Source organism: Vollenhovia emeryi, unplaced genomic scaffold (assembly GCF_000949405.1).
Source record: "Vollenhovia emeryi isolate VEMERY1.0 unplaced genomic scaffold, V.emery_V1.0 DF939251.1, whole genome shotgun sequence".
Classification (NCBI taxonomy): domain Eukaryota; kingdom Metazoa; phylum Arthropoda; class Insecta; order Hymenoptera; family Formicidae; genus Vollenhovia; species Vollenhovia emeryi.
In genome coordinates, this window is record NW_011967115.1 from 169,484 (window position 1) to 191,402 (window position 21,919).

The 21,919-nt window shown below is 40.7% G+C and overlaps 1 protein-coding gene and 1 pseudogene across 1 annotated transcript; one reads left to right on the top strand and one right to left on the bottom strand.

Moving 5' to 3' along the window:
- Positions 1–3,792: 3,792 nt before the first annotated feature.
- Positions 3,793–5,884, bottom strand: LOC105559875. The gene is made up of 5 exons (XM_012008506.1): positions 5,831–5,884; positions 5,666–5,728; positions 5,538–5,579; positions 5,376–5,450; positions 3,793–4,168 (listed from the first exon to the last, which is right to left on the bottom strand). The coding sequence occupies exons 1-5, from the start codon at positions 5,882–5,884 to the stop codon at positions 4,097–4,099; spliced, it is 306 nt and encodes a 101-aa protein (XP_011863896.1). The 3' UTR covers positions 3,793–4,096.
- Positions 5,885–9,085: 3,201 nt separating this feature from the next.
- On the top strand, positions 9,086–17,528 carry LOC105559876 (annotated as a pseudogene).
- Positions 17,529–21,919: the final 4,391 nt, after the last annotated feature.

A 21,919-nucleotide genomic window follows, 5' to 3' on the forward strand; every position in this document is an offset into this window, starting at 1 on the left:
ATAGTCTGTGTGCTGTAAGGTTTCTTCTACTTTAAAAATTCTCCGCACGGTTCAGTGACCACGTAGTGTACGGGAGATATAGAAGCTACTCTATACCCGATTCTCCAACGTCAACACTCGGGTTGCCGTTTCACGGGGTTTAAAAACCCGGAGATGGTGGGTCGAGGCAGGGGAGGCCGCGTTACCGCTGAATTTTCAAGTCGAACGAAAATTGTTAATACTTTTCACCGCCGCGTCCAGGACAGCCGCGCAGATACCGCAGCTATTTAAAAGCAAATGTCTACCGTAACGTTGCGCCCGCATCAAGATTCGGCAATTATTTCTTTGTGACGTTAACACGTGGTCCGCGGCTTACGGAATATTTCGCACGGAAGAATTAGCTTTAGGTTCCAAACTTGGCGAATATTATCCATTCATCAACGTTACATCGAGCAAACATGAAATATTCCCTCGCGTTAGTTCCCACAAGCATCAAACGTGGCTCCATATATCATAAGTTGAAAATATCGAACGATTCTATTGTTCTCCGAGGTATCAGGACTTTCGATGTTATCAAATGAATACGTCGTGTTCCCGTAACAATTGCTTCGTATTAAAACACGATTGCCAATTCAAGTCCAAAGTCTAAGAAAATGATCGGTAGGGAAGGAAAAGGTATCGCCGATATTGGGATTAAAGTTGCCGCGGAGGAGGAGGGACAGGGAAAATGGAGTTTAACGATACGGTAACGATCTACCGTTTATAACGAGGTCCCTTCCAGGTCCGATTCTCGCGAATCGGTCGGAATGCAACACTTCCCGAACCGTAAGCGGCCGCTGCGGTTATACGCGGTTCGATAACTGCGGGATCGATGGCCGAATAAACAGGCCGAGCGCGCGCGGCGCAAATCGATCCGTCTCATCCCCATATCGATATCGGATGCCGCGCAGCGCATTCGTTAGATAGAAGCCCGGAGCTGAAAGTCCGGTCTGACGTAACGAGGCGTGCGAACAGCACGGCGTGCCGTGCTGTGCCGTGCCGTGCGGTGCCGTGCCGCGCCGTGCCGAGCCGAGCCGAGCGGAACGGAGCCGGCCGAAAGCCAGAGCGCATGTCGATGCCTCGAGCGGCAGCAGCCAATGGACTGGCTAAAATATTAAACGGGAGCAAAGACCCTGTTCTCGTACGCCACGTAGCCGCGTTCAATTCCTGAGCCAGTCTCTCCAACCCCGCCGTGGCGCGGGGGATCGAAAGTGGAAACAGACGGCTGTGGCCAGACTCGGCCGCGCCGCGACAGTCCGGACCGACACTACTGGCGACATCCGTAAGCCCGCGCGAGAAAAGAAGAGGGAGACGGTGCGCGCGGATCGGTCGGCACCAGGGGTGAGTAAACTTTAATCGGAAATAGAAATCGAAATTCATAAACGAAATATAGGTCGCATAGCGTAAGATATTACTTTGCAAGATAATATTATCTTAGCTCAATTTAGAAAGAATTACGAAAGTAGTTCGCACGATTATTTCTATCTTCACTTTGTCCTCTTAAAATTTTTTATTTATAACGTAATACACGCTTTCGTGACACTTCCTTACTTAAAAAATGTTAGATTTATCTGTTTTAATTGAATATTCTCGAAATGAAAGGAAACGCGAATTATTTACATTTGTACGTACATACACAATCAGACGTACTTAATATTTTTGTCTCCGATCTTTTTCTATTTTTTTTTCACCGCAATATGAATTTATCATGATTACACGGTAAAAAATTGTGTGTTTAAATGTCAAAATTTTCTCATGTTACCAAGATTTGATTCTGACTTCAATGTAAAATTAACATAAAACGTATATTATATTATTTTCGTAATACTTTTATGTGTTATATTTATGTTAACATAATAACTTGACACTTTATGTATGTTATTTAAAAATTGAATACTATTTTGTGCTCTTTTAACACAACTTTTTCACAAAATCAACCGAAACCATTAATATCGACATTTCTTCAAAATTATCTCAACTATTCTGATCTGTAACTATTCGTGTAGTTTACTTATCCTGTCTGTTTTTATTACATCACACTTAGGGTTGAAAGAACAGAAATATAAATGTGAAGTATAGTATTGATTGATTAACATTTATAATTTGTCAAACAGTAACACGCGCGATGAATGTTATTTTAACTTAAAATTTAGAGTGGACTTTTTGGGACATGTAAGAAACGTTAACATTAACATTTTATTTTTTACTGCGTATAGTCAAGACTAATTATATTCAGGGTTGGGAAGTAACTCGTTACTTGTAACGAAGTTACAATTACAGTTACTTTTTTGGTAACTCTAACTTCGTTACTTTCTCTCCATCTGTAATTGTAATTTAACTCGGTTACATTTTTTCGATAACTAGTAACTAATTTAATAGTTACATTAATAATTACTTTATACATTTTTTAAACCTCTGCAGATCGCATTAGGTCTTGCATTTGCGCACAAACGCTTTTATCGACACTTAATAATTCAAACGCAGATTTGATATTTTTACGTTCATTGCAAGAAAATAACTGCAAAGTAACGATTCGTCACTTTTTGAGTAACTGTAACGCGTTACTTTTCAGAATTGGTAACTTGTAACTGTAACTAGTTTTTAGCGAAAAACCTGTAACTGTAACTAGATACTTTCATAGAGTAACTTTCCCAACCCTGATTATATTAATGATAAGTTTTGCGTAGGCACATTTTGCGAACGTGTATCACAAGCGTGTAGCACGCGTGATCGTCCTGAGATAATAGACGTTGAAGTTCGGGTGATTGCAATCATGCTAAATTGCCTCTTCTTATTTCCGAGTTGAATAATACTGTTAAACTTTCACGGTTATTGTCTCGAGACAATGGTGTTGCCCTCACAATAGCTCTTATTGTCACGTTACGTATATCACCGATATATTCAAGAGGCTTCTCGATCTTAAGACTTGATCGATTTGTTGTTGGACGGAGCTGTTTTAGAAATAATTTTCATTTTATCTTACTGGGAATAAGGTCCGATTTCTCTCTACAATCTATTATCACCGAATCAATCGGGAAAAATTCGTCCCATAGAATTTTCAGCTGCGTTTGAATCGGGTATTCCCGAACAGAAAGTAGTTCAAGTTAATCGACACTTAATTGATAACTTTTTAATTGACACGGATCGTAGCGTATTGGCGATTTCAATTTTTACGTGTCGTCAGAATGAGTATGTCTACGTATAATTACACGTGTAACGTGAAACGTATTAAAATAAAAAGAAATGTGCGATACATTCGGAACGATCGACTTTAATAACTTTCGCGAACACGCTCTGAAATAACATGGTCTGACACGGTTGAATATTGAAGAATGGAAGAGCAACGTAAGCGACGCTATGGCGTTTACTTTTTACAGAACGCAACAGCACTCATCGTTCACATGTGGTAGACCGCAAAAAGGTCGCCACATTTTTTTTTTTTCGTCGAGTTTCGGCACGTACTGGAGTTTCAGCTCCCTGCACACATCGTCGCCTATTTCAATGTAAAAATTTTGTCAGAAAGACTGCGCGTTTATACGCGATACACGGTCCATTTAATCGGTCATGATTTATACCGCTTTGCATGTTGATCGTGCGAAAATTACGTGTGTTTGAACAAGGATGCGGAGCAACGACGCAAAACCTCCAACTTCGATGACGTGACCATTGTATGCAATTGTTTTTTCACCACGTGTGAAAATGTTTCCTCGACGCAATTATAATTCGCTAAGTTTTGTATTAACTCGCGTTTAATGTACTACAGCGTTATAACTTGTGCTCTGCACTCATAAATACAGGAAACGGGCTTAATAATTCCTATATAATTTTCGGACATTTAGCAAATCACAAAGGATCAAGTCAATGCCTAGAGTCAACGAGGATATGTAACGAGTGTGTATTTCCGGTTCACTGTGCCACAAAATTTATGCCGCGTGTTTTAAACGGCAGACAACAATCGTTATGTTTATATCAATTATATATTGTTAATGAGAACGTCAATTAGAAAATTGCGAATAAAATTTTGTCAGATTTTATACACGTATCAAATCGTTCTTTCTTTTCTGTATCTTATTACTTGCTACTTTGACGCTTCCACGATAGGACGATGGTACACCCTTGGTGATCTACTACGACGCCACTTGGACTCTTCCTAAGAGAGATTACTATTAATAAAGAATTATACATAATATTTGTTTAATAGGTACATTATTAGCATAATAATCGGGCGTAGTTGCTATCAACACATTTTCATATCATGACGATATTCAATTAATGCAAAATGGATTGTTATTACACGTCAATAAGTTTATTAATAATAATAATTTTATATATTAGAGAGCAAATGAATTAATTCGCCTAATATAATGATGCGCATATCGCAGGAAAGGCTCGTAATCAATTAAAAAGAAACGAAGCAAAAAAATTCCTAAAGTCCCAAGTTATCACGACTCTGAAAGTTTCGACAATTACGGCCATTGAACAAAATATCGTTTGACGATAAGAACAACGGAAATTCTCTCTAACGAGAATATGACGTTTAGAGCTCGTAGTTTTCGTACGATTTCGCCTCGTTAATGATACACTTGAGTGATTCGCTAATTCGGAAGTTTGCGTCCAATGGCGAGTATCAGCTCTATTGTCGGCACGAAGTAGAAGTAACACGCTTAATTAAAGACAAAAGTACCGAAAATATCCGCGCTGAGGACCGATTAACGAGATGAGTAAAAATATCCCGTCGTGCAATATAAACTCGGATAGCCACAGAAAGGTCTGAGATAGGGTCGAATCTAATTTTATGTCTGCCAATCGAGCGCAACTGCCTGCCGGATATACCGAGACTGATCTAATGCCCGACGCAACGACCGAAAGTCGTAGAGGTCATGATACGTTTATACGACCTTTGGTAATTCAGAGTTTATAGGTCGTTCCGCGTGTAGCGAAAGAGAGATGCTTCTTTCTATCGTAACAATATCTCGCGCGTATACGCGGAAAATCGCATAAATGCGTTTTATTAAATCGCTCATTCTTCGACAGCGGCGAAATTTTAATTAAAAACGAGTTCGCGATCGGCCCACGGTTTATCCCTTTGTACGAGTTTCACCGAGTTTCATCGTATTCATCTCCGCGGCCTGCGGGTTATTAAATTATTTAAGGTTGATGATCGCGCGTAAATTCCGAACGGGGACGCGTGGGGGCCATGGGACAATTATTTTTTATCAATGGCGCTGGATTAACGCGCGACAAAGGATACGCGCGCGGACAGCGCTCAAGTTTGGAACAAATGTTTTTTTTTATATTTATTCTAGTAACGACCCGTACGCGCAATGTGTCCCCATTTATCGCGACAAATAATTTACCTCGGGCTTCAATAGCTTCTCGATGCACGACATTTTGCTGTTCATTATTTCCAGCTCCAGTTGCTCTTTGCATAACTGTTGCAACGAAATCCGGAAATCCGGAAATTAAAATATTTAATTAGCGTGAGTAGCGAGCGACCGAACGGATTTATCGATACCCACCATTTTCTTCGTTTTCTCTTGGAATACGCTCATCCGCTGTAGCTGCAGATCGAAATTATTAGACAGCGTGACGCCAAATATTAACCGTACCCTTCAAAACGTGTTCGGTGCTTAAATAACAAACTTACATGCTTGTGGATACATTTGTACGGAGGTATGATGCTAACGACGCTCTCCATTCGCGGTAACTTCTACAAATTATTGGCAGTCAACGTTGACGCTTTTAATGCGATCACTCTAGCCTCAATCAAGTTTCAATTTAGCCGTGCGATTATCGAAACTGCGCAACTTACCTTCCCCGCTTTCTCGAGTAATTGGCGAAAAATCGTATCGTTCAACGTCACCATACTTGAACTCTGGCATCAGAATAAAGAGTTCAGTGTATGAAACAATTAACATATTAAATGTCTTTTAAACTAATTTTCATTCTATTTTATATATTCGTTTCCGACCCCCCATCATTGTTTGCTCGTCTCCGTACAAATTGTTAATACGGAATTATTGCGCGTGCCTTCTAATCCGTTTCCTAATCAAGAAGCGAACCTCGCGGACGTGAAATAAAAGTAATTGACTGAAAATCAATAAAAACTGTTACGTTTGCAAATTTACCTGAAGCTGGAAATTGTAACTTTTGAACGTCGTTACCTCGATTGGGATTAAAGCAAACGTTATCGCATGAGAGATATGATTAAAGCAAACGTTATTGCGTTGAAATCCCCCTTCGTCAAAATTGAAGACACACGGCATACCCTTTCGCGCGCGTGTGTGAGTGTATAGGAATTATATTTGATACAACGTGGCACGTGCGGGAACACATCAGTATTCAAGCGATTGCCTCGCAAAGTTGTTTACATTTTCTTTAAGCCGACAAGAGAGTTCGGCGCTGGCAAGGTTTTCGAAAGATACGTGACTCGTTTTCTTTCGTACGAAATATATAACGGCCAGCGTGTTATCTATTCAAAAACCGACCACGATACGATAGGGAATATATCGATAATTCGATCGTTTATTGTTCCTTGATTAATTACACGTTGAAATAATATTATTGCGTTGGATTTAAAGCAAACAGTTAATTATAGAATGGTGTACTCGTATTGTCATGGCGTTTTAATTATTGTATCGAGTCATACGGTATCATATGCAAATTAATTGCCAGAATAATAAGCCCACTTGAATTTTCTCTATCAATTGAATAATTGTGCATAGAATGCACTTTCATGCTTGCTATTATGGACAAAGTTAATTAACAGATAAGGGGTTTTTTTTAGATGTGGCTAATATAATCTAAACCCTTTCGTTAATTATCCGATAAATTCTGCGCCTAATGAGATAAAATAATTGCGGCAGCGAAACGGAACTATTGCTCGTAATTAAAATTGTTCTATGGCAAAACTTACTGCTACCGAACAGACAGCCACAATCACTACGAAGATCAACGTAGCGAAAGTCACAGCTGCGCAATAAGCACTTAAGTTGAAGGACCGTCTAAGATTGTGATCAGCGATGAGAAATCGGTATATCTGAAATGAAGCCATTATTCGTGAAAAATTGAGATTCTCGACGGAACCGGGGGTAACCTAATCGATCCGCATTTCTGACCAGCGAATTTAAACCGTATCCGGACGTTCGATAGTACATGTACAGTCTGGTGTCGTCCATGATAGAAAGAGAGAGAGAGAGCGATAACTACCAAATAATTTGTCGAGATCGCACGATACCGCGCCGATGCTCGAAGGGGTGAGACCGGCGAGACCGGCGAGACTACCAATCAAACAAATGTTCGGCAGGAGACGTCGGTGGACATCGCGATCGATCGACAAACAAATGACAGTAAACAAGCGAATGACAGTAAATTGCTGTGACGTTGGTCAAACAATCATTCAGTTCGACATTCTTTCGCGAGGTTGACAACGAACATTATCTTCGCTTGCGTCCGGATCGTCGTTATCGATGATGGATCAATAGAGACCGAAAGAGAAATTTTGGAAATTTATTTTTCATTATATGTTAATTAAATGCAAATACGTGAACTGAATTCAGTTTCTTGGTACAAGACAATGCCAGTAGCAAGCAATACTTTTTATAGGAAGCTTAAAAATGTGTTCATCCCGACAGTATCTCCTTCTTTTATTAAAAAAGGATTTCGTCCCACTACATTTTATAAACCGCCGTTCGACAAACCTATCAGACATCGACCAACAGCTCAACTTGAGTATAATTAATTTTCATATTCATTCACCACTGGGTAATATCGCCCCACTTTCTTGCATCTCTCTCCCTGTCTCTCCTCAGTATTTACACGAGAGCTACCCCTGGCGTTTTGAAGTTCGAGCATAGTTCGTGTCAGTCGCGTTCGTTACGTGTCATTAGGATCTTCGTGAAAGGTTTGTTTAGTTTTGCGTGCGCCACCGATATTCTTCTCGCACCCAAGTTTCCTGACATAATTTATAACCCGCGGCATTTGCCTATATACGTGTAACACGGAATGCGTTATTGAGTTGTAAAAGCGCGGTGTTAGATGGAAGAGCATTATCCACTCAACTTTCTATAGGTATCGCTTTCATTACGTCGAAGTTGAATTTATGCGGAAATATTTGATAATATAAAACATAGATAAATATCGCGCTATTATGCAAAATGTAAGAGATTACCGTTTGCACTTTGAGTACGCACATATTAAAGTTACTTAAGATATCATTAAACGTAAGATTAAATTAATAAAGGATAAAATATATTAATCGAGTCGAACATGCTGTCCTGATTAACGTGTTAATATAGAATCAAATAAAAATTACTATGTGTGATTAACCGTATACAATTCAAGGTAAAAGTGGTCTTGCATGTAAAATTGATCAGTGATACAGGTAAATGTAGATCAATTCTGATAATAACTGGGATATAAAATGATAAGAGGAATAAAGGATAAGTAATGCGAATTTAATGTCGGATGTAATGATAAAAAGAAGTATTATTATTTTAAATCGATTTCCTACTTATTATTAATTGTACTAAATATGCTTATCAATTGTCACCACTTTTAGCACAGTAAGTGAACAATTACGTAAATTTAAATACTTTTAAACATTTAAACTTTTAAATATTTAACTTGGTTAATAAAGATAAGTGTATTCCAAAAATGGATACGAGTCTGTCTTTACGTCATTTAATCGTACGTTTTATTTTCTGTCTTATCCAGAATAAACGAAGAGTTTTTGCTTGCATAAAGCGCCGCTATTTTCGAGTCGAAATTTTGCGCTCTCTTTCTACAGAGTTCGCCTGACTGCGAAAGGTTGTCATGAGAGAGGAGAGGGAAATATGAAGAGGAGAAGACCGAGAAGTACGTGAAAAAATATGTAATTAAAATCCAACGTTGTGAGTGAAATGCATCCTCGAGCATGGGCGAAGAAATCAGGGCGAGGAGACGAGAAAATTACCCAAGATAGACGACGGCAGATAGGATAGAAAAAGACAAGTGTGTGAAAAAAAGATTACGATCACACGAAGTGAGAGAGAGAGACAGGGAGAGAGGAGAGAGGTAGAAAAAAAAGATGCGACCAGCGGTCTCGTGCGCTTACCGAAAAAAGGCAAGCTCCGTCAGGATAAACGATGAGAAACTAGAAGAACTGGAAGACACTTACATGGAGCTTGTGCAGGCAAAAGGTAGAATAAAATAAAATATCTTCTCCAGTTTGCACTCGGTCGATATTATACTACCTAATATTAAATAATGACGCCATACTAAACGAGATGTAATTTTATCTTGTAAGTCACGCTGAAACTAACCTCCAGAAAATTAAAAAAAAATTTAATTAAACATGACAAATCTTCGCGTAAAATGTAACGATGAATACGTGATACTTGGAATAATCTGTACAACTCTGTGCGTAAAAAATGCATGAAACGACTGCATTTATAAGTTCTACGTTTCATTAATAGTATGCGCGAAAGCATCGTCATAAAATGACATAAACGACAGATAGAGCGTTAATACTCGTCGGATTTATCGGAATACGATAATAGCCGATAAATAATTAAGACTTCGCATTTCGGTCGGAGACAACATTTTCCTTCAAGCGACGTGCTACGGCACAATTACGAGATAAACCATTTAAATAGCTAAGAAAGGTCACATTTTTATGAAATGTCCTCTTTAAAAGTCACGTTAAAAATATGGATGAGCTGAATTTTCGACATCGCCGCGACACGTTCAATTCCATTTTCGAATAAAGATGACGTTTTGTTAAAAAAATATCCGACGAGAATTTTGCTACGGACTGAAGACACATGCGGCCACTTGGGGCTTAACCCTGATAGACCCGTGATTCGCGTCTTGGCCCGGTGAATCCTGATTCTATCGTGGGTATATACGCGTCTGATCCCGAGGCCTATAACGTCTTCACCGGATTATTCGATCCTGTACCCGAAGAGTATCATCACAGTGGTTTTAGGACTGACGATGTTCATTCCGACCTAGATTGGGGTGAGCCAGGAAAACTGAGCAATTTTTATCTCAGCAGAGAGCACATGATCTTGACGCGGATTGCGTAAGGTCGATCAAGGGTTATCCATTCAATTCTGCCACGAGCGAGATTCACTGCCGCGAGCCAGAGTAGAAAGTGGAAGACAATGGTGGACTTATGAGCGGTTTAAACGGGTTCTTAGAGCTTTAGCTGTTTCTCAAATCGCTGCGCGAGTTAATAACCATTTATCTTTCGAAATTTCTAATAAAAGAGAATGTTCGACAGAAATTTGAGAAATCTTATTATTCCACGGGGACTTGTAAATAAAATTCTTGCTCGGCTCTGCCGAACTAACACAAAGCTGAACAAAGCAAGGGTCGTACTTAAGGCTTCTGAAGTACTAAATCCGCCATTGGTAGAAAGCGCGCCCGATTTATCCCAAGAAAATAATTTCTGCAATTAGTTTTGTATCTTAGTGTCGCGGCGAGGGAGAATTAAAGCTGCCGTAAGAGTGAGGCTACAAGATAGCTTTTATAACACGATTATCCTGTACCTTCAGATACAGGAAGCTTTAACCTCGTTAAAAGGACGAGCTCAAAGGGAGCTATTACACGCTCGGAGCATTAGACAAACAGATCCGGCAACAATTACCGAATGATCATTTCCCGTTCAAGGAAGGCGGCAGATTTCTGAAAGCAGCGAACATTGCTAGGCTTTGGCCAACGGGTACATTCCCAAATGTAATAATGCACAACTAATTGCGTTACGTCTTCTTATTCGCCCACGTTTGAAATTAGTTTCGATGTGTACATAATTCAGCACTAAATTAGATTCCGCTCAGGTAAACTAAAATTATCTAACACCTCGCATCCTATTTATAGTAGAAATCGTACGGTAACGCGAGTGTATTCCATTTACCTTAACTGCGCTCTAAGAGCCAACTTCGACGACTAATATTATACGGGGTCAAACTTCGATCCGACCGTAGTTACTTTCGTTAAAACATTCAATTACAATGTCTTAAGTTCCTTCAGCCTACTCGAAAACATTAATCCCCCGGTGAGCTATACACCCCCAAATCGAGGATTTATGTTGAAACGAAGATTAAACCAAAACTTTACCAAGATTAAAGCAAGTTCTGTATGGGAATAAGCAAAACGATTACGCGCGCGTGTGTCGGCAAATGTTCCGACCCGCAAGCCGCACCATGCATTTTTAAGCAGCTCCGTAATAAAGACTTTTATACCCGCGTCTTATTATACCTTACTTTAAATAATCATTTAAGTTACAAATCCCCCGCGATGTCCGTGTAAACAATGTGCTCTACGGCGTAACATCTTACGTATATGTTACGTAGTATGTACAAGAGCGACGAGCAGCTGATTAAATAAATTTGCATTAATGATTTTCGTCACGATGAGGTCTCGAAGATCCCTTCGCCTCTAGGATTAGGGAGTTAAAAGGGTTAGATGGTATTATGGAGCTTAGTGTTACGGAGCTTAGAGAAGGGTGTGGCGCGCCAGTGCTTGAGAGTTTTCGGGGAGAACCGAATGTTTCATTCTTTTTTTCCTTCCTCTTTTTGCGAAACCACTCCAGATTACATCGCGAAATGCACACGATGCGGTCTGAATCATTAATTCGTTATTATGAAAAACGAGACGCAGAGTTTTCGGCTTTTCCCCGGTCGGTTCTTTTTTTTTCGCGGTCGTTTAACGGGCAGATTTTTTAAGTATACACAATGGAATAATCCGAGTTACGTTGAAAAGGTTTTAAGCGGAAGATAAAGCGAATTATCACGTCAATTAAAAAAAAAAGAGAGAGAGAAACCGTTTCATTTTCTGCCACCTGCCAAACAAAGGGTCTCGACGCGCCCTTTCCCACGTTTACGCAGGGCGCATCATGCTTAATTAACAGCGTCATAACTCTGTCGGGTCTCCCCCTCGTTCCCCTCATTTGACATTGCCGCTAATATTAATTAAATGTGCACAGTGTATAGAAATATGACTCGCCATAGGACAAATTTAATTGCGCGCTTTGTTTCGTCTATCTATTGCATATCTCGCTGCATTTCTTTTTCCATTTGTTGCGTGCACTCGACGGAGATTACCGCGCTGCCTTGTTACTCACGGATAATCAGAATCGCAGCCGGTTCTATTTTTCCTTTTAATAAAGAGATTCGCTCGACCGGTCGAATCAATACGCGGACTAGCCTTTGAATACGCTAATAGATTAAAGTGCATCGCTTTCTCAGTTTACGCTCATTCCAATATTAGACCTTTCATATCGCGTACTTTATCTGACATTATCTTATCGCTAATTTCGTTGAAAAAGCGCTTATTTCTAGCTGATCTTGATCTTGAATTTCATCTAATTTCGATATTCGCCGATGCGTAATTGAATTCAATGGTACCCACGGTTTATTAATAGAAAGCAAAATACAGATTGCGAGACCCACGTGAGACCGTGCGAAACGAGATTTAAGCGAGGGCAAGTTTATTCTTAAGACACACTCGTTCTCGAGATAAAGTTCGTGCGATTATAAACGCGTACGGAGAGATCATTGAAATTAAAATGTAAGTGGGCGAGGGAACTTTCTAACTTTCTGAACACGCGTTACAATGTAACGTCCCCTCGACTCAAAATACAACGGGTCCCGGTTAAAGGTTAAACGGAATTGCCTCCTTGCGACCTATCCATTATCTCTTCCGTACCACAAGAAACTTGGTGTAATATTTATAAGTACACACATACACACGCACACGATTACAACGAAAACTATCTGCAAAAATACTCGAGGCAACAGGATGTAATAGAAGACCTTTCGCGATTAAAGGCGAACGGTTTCCCGGTTGAAAGTTCAAGGCATATAAAACTACCGTCTCTGTATCACGCCGTTCTTTCCTCCAGGTACGGGGATATTTTTTAACGAGGAGAAAAACTTTCCTTGTCTGGCGCAACGAGGGGGATCACATGCGTCTGATATCGATGGAACGAGATGGCAACCTAGCGGCGGTGTACGAGAGACTCGTTAAAGTGGTCCAAGAAATCGAGAAGAAATTGGAATTCCTACGGAGACTCGGTTTCCTTATATTCCGTCCTACGAATCTTGGCATAGCCATCCGAGTCTTCGTGCACGTTCGCCTGCCAAAATTGAGCGCGGATTATCAACGATTTCAAGAGATCGGCCGAGCACGGTCTTCAGGTGAGAACGGCGATATTATACAGACAGAGTTCAATCACTCGATCACACGAACGAATATTATAGCTGTTCGATGGATATAGAGGCCTAATCACGGATTGTTACGTTTCACTAATCTTTGGAAATTATAGTTTGTTTTTTAAATACACGTGTGATGTTTCGCACAATTAACTTATTTATAAATTTTATACGAAGAATATACTCGAAAGTTTTGGTAAATTCCTAATTTTGTGTGTTTATATGATTTAATTGAAATTAAATCGCTACGTGTAATTAAGAATAACTTTTGTTTGATTGATAACGTAATTTAAAAAGTAAGTAAAAAAGATTCGTATTTGTAGATCTTTGATACTCTTGTGAATATTCAGTTAATAAATGTTTATACCGCGTACATTATTTAGAACCGTATTTCGACGTTTGATTTGTTATGGAATTTTCTACGTTGGGTATCGAAGATTTTCGTTAAAAAGTTCGGATTAAGATTATAAAATAATTATAATCACAGAATGTAAAATTTGCATAAAAGCATACGTGGAAATAAAATGCAGTAAATATAAATGTGTGACATAAATTGTCGTATATGTGCGCGTGAATACATAAAAATGTTAAACTTGCAAAGAAATATATAAAAATTGCATAAACATAAATGTTGCATAAATATAAACGTTCCATACATATTAAGTATACATATACATATTTTATAGAATATAATAACGTAAAATGCAATAATAAAATATGTCAGACGAAATAGGAGATACAAGAAAGTTAATTTTACATATTTGTATTGCACTTGCCAATTAAATATGTAGAAAATTATTTTCTAAGTAAAATTTCACGCTTCACAAAATATAAAAATATTAACTTTACAGTTCACGATTTATATATTTCTTTTGTTGGAAATCAATGCGTTTATTAAAAGCGACTACTACACTGAAAAAAATTTCTGGTTGAATATGGACGAATCAGATAATTCCTTTAGGATTTACCAGAATTCCTTTAGGATTTACCAGAATTCCTGTAATCCTACAGATAATTCCTTTAGGATTTACTAGAATTCCTTTAGGATTTACCAGAATTCCTGTAATCCTACAGAAATTCTGGTAAATCCTAAAGGAATTATCTGATTCGTCCATATTCAACCAGAAATTTTTTTCAGTGTACGCATGCAGTATAACCGGTTCTTTTTAACTACACTATGCACTCTCTGTGTGTCACATACATGTATATAAATCTATGTATGTACACGACTAATATTACCAGAAATATAACTGTTATTTAAAAAATTCTAGAACCTACTTAATATCATCGTAGAATATAAAAACACTTAAGTATAAGTAAGCATTTAAGTATTATATGTCGGAACGTATTATAAGTTTCATATATGCTTTGAATATTATAAAAAGTTTGAAAAAAAGATACTTTGTAAAAACGATAAAAAAATTCTTCTAACATTCATTAATTAGAAAAAGCAAACTAATGACAACGTATATTTTAATTAATGCGTATCAGTCATTCTTGCCTTCGTGTCTTTCATCTTAAAACTTTCTCTTGAATAGCTTATATTTGAAAATAATTATATAAATTATCTATTAGAGATTACAATTTTTGAGTGTTCGGAAAACAAACTAAAAACATCGATCGATAAAACTTCGAATTCGCTTCTAAAAGGGACGTAATTAATTACGCAATTACCATCAAGGAAATTAGACCATTATTATTTTTAATAATTAAATTATCTTATTTTAAATGACTGACACCACTTTTTTTCTGGTAATATATTTGATCATGCGAAATTATGAAAATAATAATGCATGAGCAGCAATGAAATGCATAAAAAATGTAGTTAAAATAACAGGCTAATGTAATAATTAAAATTCAGTACTCATCGTGTCACTCGATGTCCATCGATGTGTCTTCCATTGCAGTAGTACCCGGGAATAGTCCAAGAGCCTTCCTGTGTCGTTCCTCGTTGATTGCACTACACATAACTCACTCGCGACGCGAAATTCGAAAATTGCAATTTCAACTAATTGTCTCATTTACTTATTCACAGATGTAATAATTAAAAGTACTTAAGAGAGAGATTTCTAAAAGTCTCCATTAAAATGCACTTTTCAGATCACTTCACTTGTAATGCATTCACTTACGACACAAGAAATCTATAATTTATAATTTACGAACTCATTTCTGAAATATTCTATGAAATTCCGTGCTATAGATAAAGCTTTCGCAAAGATCAATCTTGGCTGTGTGATTGAAAGAGAAACTAATCTTTGCAACTACACAAACCGCACTCGATTAAATATTTTGTGTGTTATTTCGCGCTTTCAACTTAGAAACAGCCAACAAATTATACTCGAAGCGACAAAAGACTCAACGCGACGATACGAGATGTATCCGAATACGAACATCGTTTAAAGAAACAATTATCGTTACTTGTTATCGCAAGGAAGTAATTTCACGTTAGCTGGCTCTTTAATTTTTGAATGTACAGATTTCAAGTGAATCGCGCGAGATGTCTGTCTTGCCGACCAAGCATCGATAGCGAATCGCGAGGATTCAGCGATCACGCGATGATCTCGATCGCTGTTTGTTCACAGATAACGATCGCGGCTTCTTCTCGTGCTTGTCGCGAACGCGTATCAATAAAGAATAATACGATGGAGCGGCGCGGGCCGCTAACCGATCCGTTCGACTGTCGCCGCGTGAATGATAGGCACAATGAGACTAGGCTGTTTTTGCCCCCGAAGTGTTTACGGCGCTACGTCATTTCTCGGAACAGGGCTCGGCGTTCAACGCCCGACATTCTAAGCGTTTTTTTGCGATTAAGAAACCTCAACAATCAACGAAATTTGAAACAAATATGTGCGTTGCGACATAAAATATGCGAATACTTGAAATAACAATCGTGAAATATTTATAAGTTGAACTTAAAGCGTATACTTATCGAAAAACGAAACCTTTGCGCTTTTTTATTTAATATAAATTGTATTTTAAATTCATCGTTTCCCAGTATTCTTGCACAGATCACCTTATTTCGCGATAATTCCTGCGAAGATCGCATTGCCTCGCTGTACCCGTGCGAGGCTTAATTTTGCAAATCTTTTACGAATATCGTTTAAGCAATTTCAGTATCGAAATAAAAGGAAACAGTTTAACAATCCTAATAATTATAACACTATTAACGACTTCTAGAAAACAGTAATTATTTCGTTTATGTAAGAATAACGTGCAAATAAAATTGTTGGAAAATTTTTAACATTATCGTTGAATTCTTTCTATGTCGTTAATTTAATGAAATTTATGTCATCTATTTTACAAGTCTAATCGTAAATATATATGAATAGCAAAATGGAAATTAATAAGCGACGAATATTAATCACGCGAGCAAAATAATCAAGCAAAAATCGAAGTATCCCTTACGAGTTTAATTTTGTAAATCTTTACTTCTATTTATGATAAAAAATTTGCGATACAAAATATAAATCAAGAAAACGAGAAAACTATTAAAAAATCGTAAAACTGCAATCAAGTGATATATTTAGAATTATTAGGATGTCTGTAAAACATTTCCTAAAATATTCGCGGATTTCTCGCGCGTGAAGCAGACGCGAAAAAATTGGAGATCGAGAAACGAAGAAATAGAAAACTAAAAATTTTTAACTCTACTAGGACGTACAAAATAAGCACGACTTATAATTCAGGAGATTATTTTGAGGCTTATCAACGTCAATATCGGTAAAAACTTGATGGTAAAACTGGAACCATCGAAAACGAATAAAGTATGATATAAGTCAACGACAATAAAGATATAGTTTCGCTGGTGAAGCCGAGCTAAATATTGTAGAGAGAGAAAATATGTGACAAAGTAATCGTTAAAAACTGCTACATTCTATCAAATTTTAATCAAATCGATAAAAATGTTGCTAAAAAAGTAGTTTTGTTACAAGTAACTATATTTTGCGAATATTTTTGCTTTAAAAATGAGATAAACGTAACTTATATCTCTTTTTCGTCCGATGCCTCTTATAAAGAAATACACATGCATGCAAAAATCTAACGCAAAATCGCACTGATTTCAGAAATAGCAATTTCAACAGGAAAACAACCATCACCGGTATTCTAAGTTTTACTCACCGATATCGCCTATATCCAGGACTGGACACATCTCCGCATCTGATTCTGAAACAAACGCATGGCATTCGATTAGAAGTAGGTAAATTAAACCAGCGAAAGTTTTCTTTTATGATAATCAAAACATAAAGTACTATTGCATGTATATAAAATATCATGTAAAATATATTTAAAAAATTAAGAACCGCGCCTATTATTTTATATGTAATATATTAAAAAATATATATTTTGTACGTTAAATGTTAAATTCTTACATTGAATTGGTCTGATTGTAAAAAAATATATTTAAAACTATTAAAATTCAAATGTAAAACGTTGAAAATAAATACAAAATCTACCTCTGATCTTACTTGACCCAAACTGGATCCTCTGGCACTGCAAAGCTTACAGATCCGCAGAGAGGGAGAGCGAGAGTATGCATTCGTACCTGCATCTGAGAACACATAATCGGATCGATTAAAATTATTAATTTAATAGAATACCCGTTAGAATTAAGCGTTGAATGCGAAAGCGTTAAGTAATATTTTTATTACTTTACTTGTATATTATTAAAGAGCAATAATAAAAGATTCTACAACATTTACTCGATTGCGATGCTCCTTTCGACATTTTCTCTTCCCCCTTCGAGCATAACATAGAAAAGTTCCAAACTATTCTTGAGCAATGTTGAACCGACACAAATTCTTTCGCTACGTTTCAAGTTTTGGAAAAATTCATTAAGAATTAAGAGATTGCGCGGCCGATGGTTAACGGGGCTCATTATACAACTTCCACTTTGCCATCGGAATTGCAGCAAACTGCATGTATCGATTAAAAGATCCATTCCGAGATATCCGCCGGGCGTTATAGCGCGCACGCCGTGGCACGCCGTTTACGAGATGTGATAAAAGGACAGCATCGGTACCCGTATTGTAATTAAATCGTAATATCGTCTCTAATGCGTAACACGCAACGAGTCGCGCGTTGTAACGAGATACGATAAAGAGATAGGATTTAGTTAGGGAGTCGGGTTACGGTATTTCAGCGCGCGCTGCACGTTATCGCGCGCGTACAAATAGCGCGGCGCGTATTACCGTTATGCAGTAGAACCGTGGTCTCTATATTAGTTTATACAAATGTATCGACTGATTATACTCCGCGACCGAAAAATTTCCATTTGTTCTAGATCAAGTTTACAGAACACGGCCGTTTTATTTTGTCGTGGCCGGTGATTCTCTCCGGGTGAAAAGAGGGAAAGTTTTTGCTACGGTGTAGAATACATTAGAATTATTTGTATGAAAGAATGCACGGAATAATCGATGAAACGCCGTTTTATATACATTAACTTATCGCGTTTCACGTATTATTATATATACTAGTTAAAATGTTTAAAAACGTACAGATTAATTTTGTCAAATACATTGTGGTATCGAGTGAAAAATGATAGAAACGTGTTCATCGGATTATTTTATAACATTCTGTAGCGCGCGTCCATACGCGATCATTAGTTGAGAGAATTATTTAACGTACCGTTACATTAATTCTTTTTTAACGATGCGAGCAACATTCGAGCAATAGACGAATGCGCAAGAACGTTCGAGTGGTGGGCAAACTTCGTCGTGACTGTTTACACGGTAAACGATCGTTCCGTAACAATGGACGTCGCCGAAAGCCGCGATCGGCCGATCGATTTCCCTTTGCGCGTATCCGTCTCCATTAAAATAAAGCGCTCGACTGAGATACGCGCTCCTTCACTTTCACGTCATAATTTTCACCGCACGCTCCCTCGCATTTCGTCGCCGCGTGTCGCTAATTTACACTTCAAAGTTGCAACGCCCGGCGATTACGTTTCTTCTTTCTTTTTTTCTAAATTCCACCCGCGCGCATTTATCAGACACGGAGCCCTTTCACGCTCGCCTCGCGGAAGACCCACGCGATACCGTTTCCGCTGACATCGTATCCAATCGCTCTTCTCGATGGACTTCGGATCGGAATATTTCAAAAAGCGAAGTTGGCGCACTTCTCCACCTCGCGTATCCTCTTCTTTTCTCCTCTTTCCCTCTCACCTTTTTGCCCGTCCGCGTCACATTCACTTGTACCACTGCGATCATCGCTATCAGCAGTAATAGTCTTCTTCCTTTCACTCCAGCTGACGGTTGAAATTCCCTTCCGTTGTTCGAACTCCTTTATCTCTCGTCGCGCGCTCCGACTCCTTGATATTTTTCCTCCTTACTCCGAGGAAGGGGGGGGATATTTTCGGGAGAAATCAGGAGTAATGCCCCACGTTGTAGCCTGTTTTTTATCGGCCGCCTTTTCCATCTTCGCGGGGACCTCGGAGGTGACTCGAGGTGGAGCGATGCCGGAGGCGTGGTCTCCGGTTTCCGCGGCGGCAGGGAAGCCACAGTAAAAATTCATCAGCTCGAACAACGTCTGCAACGTCAAAGGGATAAATTCCACGGGACGGAAAAGCAACGTCTCCTCTCCTCTCTTTCTCGCGACATTAATCGAAACGACTGCACCGCGAACCAAACGTTTTTGAATACCTCGCCGAATCGCTCTTTCGCGACCGAAGCCATCGCGAGCCGCGCACCGCGATAACGTTTTCGCAGGCGCAACGTGAGGAAACGCAAGGATCGCAAAGGAACAATAAGAAGCTGGAGGTGATCCTCCAACTTCTTCTCGAAGGCCTGCTTCGTATAAGCGTGTGTTGTTTTAATGAAACAGATTTTATTCAAACAAATAGAAATACTAAATGCAAAGAAACCTCTCTCTGTTCGGTTCCGCTCCTCGCAGACACAGGCGCGCAGGCACGCGCGCGCGCGCACACAACGTACCCTCCGAGTGCTCGATCGCGAGTAGATAGTCTGATATTAGGCGCGGGGGGCGAACGCTCCTAATGACGCGACGTGACGTCCGCCGTAGGCGGCTTGTTTACGCCGCCCGCTACGCATCGGCTCGCGCGCGCAAGGTCGCGGCGGCCGTTACTCTCGTTACTCTCGCTTAGGTCGCCGGCGGCAATTGTTTACGCGACGCGTACCGTCGCCCCGTTATTACCCTTCGGGCCGCGGCCGCGACACGTCTTCCCGCGATCTCGCTTCCCGCTCTCCGTCGCTCTCTCTCGCTCGCTCGCGCCCGCATAGCTCGACGCTCGGCATTCGGGGCTCGTCCGCGTCGCGCGGACGACACGAGATCGACGCGGCGGGGTCGCCGGCCCTCGCGATATTCCTCGACGATACTCACGTACGATCCGCGTCTTCTCGCTCCGCCCCTCTGCGCCCCTCGCACTCGACCCTGCGATTCGCTCTTCGTTTCCGGCTGCCGGGCAATACGCGAGTCGTGCGCGCGCCCGAACGCGCGCGAGTCCGTCCACGCTAACGCGATCCGGCGGCCGTAATTTCGCTCGCTCGCGGCGCGTACGTTTCGCGGAAATAATGCGTGTGCGCGAGAAAGTGCGCGTATTACCGCGGGCGCATCCCCGCGGTTTCGGCCGACGGCTTGACTCGCGTCGTGCCGACCGTTGGCTCGACTCGCGTCGTAGTGAAGTTGCCGAGGCAGGTCTTCGTCACTGGCCCAACCGACGCGGAGAGAGAGAGAGGACCGACGCCGAGCCGGACGACGCGCTTTCGCGCGACTGGTAAGGGGGTTCGCGTTGTGGCACTTTCGTCTCGATGTCCGCGGTCTCGTTGACATCGCGCGGCGCGACTCTTCATCGCCGGCGATACCGATGGAGGCCCCGCGCGTCTCTCTCGATTCCGACAAGAATTGGTCGCGCGTGCGCCCGGCGGGGCGACGACCGTGTGTGTCTCCGAAGTGCCGGAAAACGCGCGAACGGGAGCAACAAGTGCAGCTTCGACGCGACGCGCAAAGCTGGGGCCGCGGCGTGTCCGAAATCCCGCCGCTCCCGCGATTCCCGGCCCGCTGTTCCGATCTAACCTAACCTGTCCCTGTCCGAGACGGGACGAGACGTCGCGCGGACGCGATTCGCGGGGCTCGCGTAGTGCCGCGATTGGGGTCTGAACGCGCGAGAAAGCTTGAGCAGCGGTGGAGTGTTCGTCGCGTGCACGGCATTTCGCGTAGCGTCGCGATCCCGAACGCGCGGGAGAAGCCGAGCGGCGCGGGACTCGAGGTCCTCGAGGACGCGACCCAGCGCGAAATGATTCGTCGATCGAAGAGCCGTGGCAACGCTGCGATTTCTGCTCCGGTTTTGCGCGCGTTACGGCCTCACCCTCGCGCTTCCTCTCTCTCTCTCGAGCGACGCGATGGAGCGTTCGTCGCGCGCGCCGATCGCGGTTAACCCTTTCGCGAGTGAAGTGCAAGTGCCGCGAGGAGGAAGCGTCCCAACGACGACGGAGGAGGAGGAGGAGGAGCAGCCGGAGAGGAGGCGGAGGCCCGGGGTGGCATCCGGCGACGGCGGAGCGATCACGGGTGAGTTTACCCGACGGTTACTTATTATTTGATTACCCGACGAGTTAATCGTTTACCGCGTCGCAATTAATTCGCCACCGTCTGCCGCGTTCGTTCCGCGCGTCACTCTGCATCGTCGTGTAACATTAAATATTATACGGGAGCGTGTAATATTTTTCATTGCCTTCCTTTTGTCTTGTCGAGGG

Coding starts and splice junctions, on each gene's coding strand:
- LOC105559875 (XM_012008506.1), bottom strand. CDS start 5,884: ATGGTGACGTTGAACGATACGATTTTTCGCCAATTACTCGAGAAAGCG. Junction 5,580..5,665: donor ACAAATGTATCCACAAGCAT/GTAAGTTTGTTA, acceptor TTCGATCTGCAG/CTACAGCGGATGAGCGTATT. Junction 4,169..5,375: donor AGAAGCTATTGAAGCCCGAG/GTAAATTATTTG, acceptor AATCTCTCTTAG/GAAGAGTCCAAGTGGCGTCG.